The 6841-nt window shown below is 37.6% G+C and overlaps 1 protein-coding gene across 3 annotated transcripts in view; it reads left to right on the top strand.

Annotated features, from left to right (window-relative positions):
• Positions 1-6841, top strand: part of SOS1 (SOS Ras/Rac guanine nucleotide exchange factor 1) — a 45899-nt gene that overhangs the window by 15601 nt on the left and 23457 nt on the right. For all 3 annotated transcript variants that reach the window (XM_017726688.1, XM_017726689.1, XM_017726687.1), the window contains 2 exons: positions 116-226; positions 336-434. In XM_017726688.1, the coding sequence (XP_017582177.1) occupies positions 116-226; positions 336-434 (210 nt within the window). The remainder of the gene's footprint in view (positions 1-115; positions 227-335; positions 435-6841) is intronic.

Here is a 6841-nt window from a genome sequence, read left to right on the forward strand (position 1 = left end):
GATGCCTTCCCTGCCCATGGCAGGGGAGTTGGAACTACAAGATTTTTGAGGTCCCTTCCAACCCAAGCCATTCTATGATTCTGTGATTGTAAAATTATTCTGTATCTCTTTTTAGGAACTAGCATTTGATCCATACGAATCATATGCACAAGATATTTTGCGACCTGGGTTTCATGATCATTTTCTAAGTCAATTATCAAAGCCAGGAGCAGCATTTTATTTACAGGTAACTTGCCTTTAAATAAGACATACTGTTGATACTATTATTTTAATTACACTGTATTGTTGCTTCAGTACATGTATTGTTTTAAGACTGAAACTTATTTTGTTTCTAGTCAATAGGTGAAGGCTTTAAAGAAGCTGTTCAGTATGTTCTACCCCGGCTGCTCCTTGCCCCTGTTTACCACTGTCTTCATTATTTTGAACTGCTAAAAGTAAGAATATTGTGTCAATCTGATGTGTTTGGTTTTGGTTTGGGCTTTTTCATAATTCTCAGTGTTAGGTATCAGAGCTTTGTGTGCTCAGTTAGGTGTAAAATCACTTACTAGAATGTGAATAATAAAGCTGCTATGTTGAAAGAAAAGCAGGCTATGTGCTCTGCAGGTGCATGCTGTAATTAACTGAATATCAGCTGATAATGATTTCTGTTGAGTAATCTGTCAATCTAGAAAGCAATAGAGATCTACACACTCGTATTTTTGGTATGGTTGTTTCAACAGTGCTAGGAGATGATGGCACATGGCTGTATTGTAGAAAATGTCCAAGCCTTTCTCAAGCTGTTACTTTATAAATTTGAAATCACAGCAAGATTCCCCTTCAGACTTCATTTCATTTTACTAAAAGCTTCAGGGTTCTTGCAGTGCATGTCCCATGAGGTTGTAAAGGTGATATCTTTCCTTCAAAGGGAAGGCTTGGTTAATATTTGTACTTGGGCAATTTGTAATTAGACCTTGCATTGATAGGGCAACAGTAACATACACATATAAACATAATAGCTGCAGAATGTTTTTCTGGGGCACTTATCAGTATTCAATAATGAACTTTAAGGAGTGTAAAGCATTTTGAGGAAAACTTTGCAGTAGAATCTTCTTTTGGGCTTAATGGAAATTCATGAGGCAGTGTTCCAAACAGCTACTTACAAATTGGATATTTGGAAATTTGGATCAGAAATAAAAAAAAGAAAACCAAAAACCATAACAATTTTTAAGAAAACTGTGTGTGTTTCCTTGAATGTTTGGTTGGCTGTCTTTAGATAAGCCAGTAGCTCATCTTTGAGCCTAAGTGTCTACAGTTTCATCTCCGTTTTTACTGACTTAGATCTACATGTACACCTTTGGCACATAGCTTGTCTTATATAACATGCTTCTTGAAAAATTTTGGGATGTGTGCTTGGTCTGTTTGTCTCATGGGTTTGGTCTGACTTCAGACATCTTTAAAATATTAAGCATTTCCTTTCATGACAGTCCACTGGAAGGGAGGTTTGGCACAGCTTGTTTGCATTTTGTACGATAAAGACCTGCACAGACATAAGGTTTCTCTGCTCATGCTGTTATCACAGTCTCAAAATGCAGTACTGAAGGCTTTGCATACTTCCATGTGAACGTGGCACTGTATTACCTAATGGACAAAGCATGAAGGATTAATGCTGTCTGACACCCAGGCATCCTGCCTTGCTTCTTGCCCCTAGCAGTTTTAGGGGGGAAAGGAAACCATGTGTGCCTATGGAATGGGGAGCAGCTCGTGTTCACCTTTTCTAGGGCAAACTGGAGTCTAAGATAAGCCCCACTCCAGAAGTTTATCAGTCATTTTGCAACTTGTGACCTCTGCTTTATGAAAAATTCTTCTTTTCACGTGCATGCTCTACACACACACACACACACACACACAGAGACACAGATCCCCTCTACCCTGTGTCAGTCTGCTATTGGGCTGGATTTTATTCTGCATGTAGTAATAACCTCCCGGGTTTTCTTCCCACCATGGTGCTCATGTCACATTTTAGTTGGACACCTGTCACTGTGGTCTGTCAGCACACACATATTATGTACACAAAATAGGCAGTGATGGATAATAGGTGCACATGAAGAGGGATATTATTTCTCGTGGTAGCATCTTCAGCCGTCAATGTGTACATCAGTGTGCACTCAGCAAATGAATCCGTGCCTCAAGTAGTCTTTGCTAGCAGTAACATTTTCTTCCTTATATCTGGAATCTTTGAACAGATTCCAGCTTGATTTTTATCTGGCACAGAAGGATATTGGTGCAATTATTTAGCCATATCATGCTGACAGTTCCTCTGATACAAGGTTGTATTGAAATCTCTTAGATGGTAAGAGGCCTGATTTAGTGATTGCAGGCATGTCTATGAATAAATCAAGTTAAAAATGCTATGAAATTGGATCTCTTGTTATGAAGAGATATAATGTTGGCAAAGTGGCATGTGGAAAAAACATTTGGTTTCTCTTGAATATAGATATGCTTAAGGATAGGGAGGTTAGCATTTATCTCTGAGCTGTGTTGTATAATGTTGCATTTTTTGAAGTAATTCTTTAAAATGCAGTTCAGTTACCTTCTAACTGTGCAGACTACAAAAAAAAAGTAAATTTCTATTTACCAAAGGTTATCCCATTTAGAAACTAAAGCCCTCCTGAAGTTGGACAGGGCACCAGGAATGCACAAATGCGTATTCTATTTTTAGCTGAAGCTTCTTGCTGTTACATTTTTGAGTAATTAGCATAGGACTAAGACCTGTGTTTTCCTTCAACCAACCTGAAAGTCCCCAAACTTTTATATAGTAACTATTTAAAATAGCAGCCTTATGTGAAACTGCACTTTCCTGCAGATGTTCAGATAATAAATGAACTTTTCTAAATCATAGAAACATAACTATGGCCTTTATTAATTGAAGAAAGATGTTTTCAAGACCTTTGAATTGAATTGGGCACTGTTTCAAATGCTGTACATTTGTATGCATGTATGGTACTCTTTCATTGGGTAAATAGATTACTTTAAAATTCTTTTTATTCCAAGTAGAAATGCTCCAAGGCATATATAAACTTTGCTTAGATGAAACAGTGCATTCTGGGAAACAGGAGAGCTTGATAGGGTTTTTGGTTGGTTGGGATTTTATTAAACCAAGCACAGATTTGAGTCCCATGACTTATGAATGGTAACCTATAATCTCTCTGCCGATATATTTTAATTGGAATTCTATTGATAATGTTCTAAAAATCTCAGGATGCTTTCATTTCACAGCAGTGTGTATTAAGTTCTATTTCTTTTTTTTCAAATGTTCTTAGATGATAGGTAACTTTTCAGGCTTTACTGACTGGCAGTTCAGCTCAAGTAGAAATACTCCTCAGTTAAACCTATTTGTTTTCCTCTTTCACCATGCTAATGGTAAAAATAATAATTCTGGTTTGGCAAGGCCTTTCAAGATGATAACCTCTCCTTTTCCTAACCTGATGGTATTACATTTGTTACGTGTTGCTGAAGAAGGCACAAAGCAGTAAAATGTTGGTTCAGGACTAGAGTATCTTAAACTTATCCCCTAAGTTTCTTGCTATGTGTTGTATTGGACAGCACATCCCAAACTATTTTGGGCTTTGACTTCACTTTGATTCTCAGCCTTGTTTCACCCAGGGTGGTGTTCCAGACTGTAACAAATTGAGTGAATTTGGTTTGCAATCTCATGTGTAAGTGGTGTAACCCAGCCCAGGGTGGAGCATCCAAGTCTTAATTAGTTGAACTTTGTCAGTCTGCAAAGCTTTTACAGTATCTGCAATTATAGATCATTGTCTCACAATACTGTCTGGACTGCTTATCTTCAGTATCAGCACTGTGATTAACAGGTTCTGTTGCTTTAGTCAATTCTCAAAGTATCCTTTAATTACTGTTGAAACCAGTAAATCAGGGATTTGAACCAGCTGTGAATTATTTTAAGAAAGTATTCACTTAATGTCAGCAAAAGATTTTACTTTCTGAAATCATATTTTCTTCAGTGCTTCATTCCAAAGACAGTAACTTGTATGCACAATACAGTTGGAAATAAAATAAAAAGCAGTATTATTGTTTTACATATCTTTGTATATGTAACTGCAGATGTGGATGACTTATATTCACTGGAGATAATGTGCAGTTCTAGGTTTCTGTGACAGATGTAGGTCTGTCTGTTGAAGGAAATGTAGCTTGACCAAACTGTTGCTAGTGTGTGATAAGGACTACAAAGTGTATTTGGGTGTTTCTTGGGAGGAAAAGCTGGGGTGATGTAAAATTTGGTCTGAAGTCTAAGAAGAAGTTTCCTAGAATATGACAGTAGTTGAAAAATTTAAGAAACTTCATATTGTTAATCTAAGACGACTTGCATAACAGCTGGAATGTTGTAAAGGTTCAGAAGTTGTGTCATGTGTAGAAGCTGGAGTTGATACAGCCAGGTTAAATGAGGTTCTGTATTTATTTCTTGCTCATGGGGTTTCATTGACAATATTTCTGTTTCTTTTCTCCTTTAAGTGCTAGTGGGTTTATGCCTTGAGTCAGCTGTGTTCATCAGCCAAAAGGAAGAAGCTGATAGGGGAAAATAAAACTTTTTCACACATTTGTGTGTGTGTGTGTGTGTGTGTGTGTGTGTGTGTGTGTGCAGTTTTCCCAGAAACTTGGTTATTGTTAATTGAACTAATTGGTCCTTAATTTTCTTTCTAGCTGTGGCACTCTTTGATGTATTTCCTGTGTGTTTGTATCAGATGAATCTATGCACATGAGTATCACTTAGTTTGCCAGTGATTTATGTCATCTGCTGTGGAGTTGTAATGGGGCTTCATGTTTTGCTTTATAGGTTTTTTTTCCTTATACACAGGATGTATCTGGGCTTTTGAGAAGCAGATGTCTCTTTCCAGGAAATTTTCTAGTAATTTCTAATAATGTCCTTTCCTTTCTAAATAGGTACCTCTGAGAATATTTTTTTTCTATTATCCCTCTAAAATTGCTTTTCTGAAAAACTGGATAAAATCTAACAAAAGTGAGCATAAAATATTCCTTGTGACCCTTTGCCGTACAGTCCTCAGTGGCACTTGAGCTGTGTCAATCAATCTGCTGCTGGACCTGTAACAACAAATGCTGTACTTCGATGTCACAGGGCCAGACTTCTTTGGGAAGTCAAATGAAGCACATCCTGAACTCCAGACCTAGACTTCACTTAGACTTAGCTGTAGGGTGCCAAAGTCCTGTTCCCCAATCAATTTTCTAGAAACACCCGCGTGGCAAACACTCCATGGTCCTGTGGGAGTTAGAGGAGCTGTATTGTAACTGATCTGTTCTCACTTTTCAGTGGCTGCTGTTAATGATGGTAGAGAGCTCTTTAGCTTCCATAGCCAGCAGCTTGTGCTGAACACCCAAGGCCAAGCTGTCATGAAAATGAATGGCTGTTACAGGAGCTTGCACAAATTTTGGTCCTTTTTTCTCCCACTAAATAAAAGTTTTGACACAATCCATCGAGGATTGAATGTTAAGAAGCTTATTTTAGCTGGGATTTCCAACTCCTAGTTTTTGTGACTGTGGCAGTCATGATTAGTCTCTGATACACTTGTATTGCTGCATAGTCTTTTAAAAACAATAGTTTATTTCCCTGTCCTCTTGTCCTGCCACCTTCTGTACAAAAGGCAGATCCTTGGAGAGAGGTAGTGCTATGGTTGAGACTTCCATATGCTTGATTTCTTCAGTGGAAATACTTCTGGATGTGGAGCTGTGGATTTAGTCCTACTGCCAGCTTTCTCTGTGTCTCTTATAACAGTGGAGGTTTATGTTTTTGGTCAATACTTTGAGATACTCAGTGGAAACTGATGGAAATAGGAAGGAAATAACAAACCCAAGTGGAACAACAAACTCCATTCATGGTTTCTTCTTGTCACTGTCTGTTTCATTTCACTTCATTTAACTTGCTGGTTTTTTACTTAGTCACCAGGATTCCTCTTAAAATCAAAGGGTTCTACCCCTGCTTCCCAGAATGATCTCTGAAATTGTGAATTTACCTTATGTAGTGTTCAAACATTCATAAGTTTCTGTTCAAAAATTCATACGTTTCTATCCAAACATAGAGGTGTTATCCAGTTTTACTTACAGCCTTGCAAAATTTTCTGGCAAAGATCAGACTTGAATTGTGTCAAAGCAAAAAAAGTGGATTTTAACCCACTTTGGAATTACAAAAGAGGAAGGGAAGATGTTTTCAAATTGCATTGTCTTTACTTTAATGGAAAATTTGGGGGAAGACAATGGAAGACCTCAGTTACAAGTGTGGAAGCACATAGGTAAATATTCTGTGATATTTCAAATACTGATCTAACTAAATGTTATGAACTAAATTATGAGTTTTAAATTTCTAATGTATTCTGCAGGTCTGCTAATAGTGATGAGACAAACCAAAGTGACAGTAAGAAAGAAGAGAGTTTCAGAGCATGAAGGCTCTGGAAGGATCTGTGTGAACTTGTACATTTGTTGCAGAAAGGTAATGATGCTGCTGTGAAGGAGACATCAGCATATGCAAAAAACCCAAACCCCATATTTCTGAAAAATACAGAGCAAATGGGTTTTCTGTAGTTGGAGAAGTCAAGGCCTCCTATAGGCAAAAGAGCCATTCCCAGTAATTGAATGTAAAATGCATAAATGGCTGCTAGTGGCCTACAAAAAGTCTGAATGTTTAGGAAATAGTTTTGTGAGAACATCAAAGAAGGCATTTGAAAAGAAGGATTTGCTTTTCTATCCCTTCCTTGGTGAAGGAGATGCTGAGTGTGTAAGTTAACATTGATCACACACATGAATCCCTTCCCAGCTGCAGAAACTGAGAGCAAAA

This window comes from Corvus brachyrhynchos, unplaced genomic scaffold (assembly GCF_000691975.1).
Source record: "Corvus brachyrhynchos isolate BGI_N302 unplaced genomic scaffold, ASM69197v1 scaffold312, whole genome shotgun sequence".
Lineage (NCBI taxonomy): Eukaryota > Metazoa > Chordata > Aves > Passeriformes > Corvidae > Corvus > Corvus brachyrhynchos.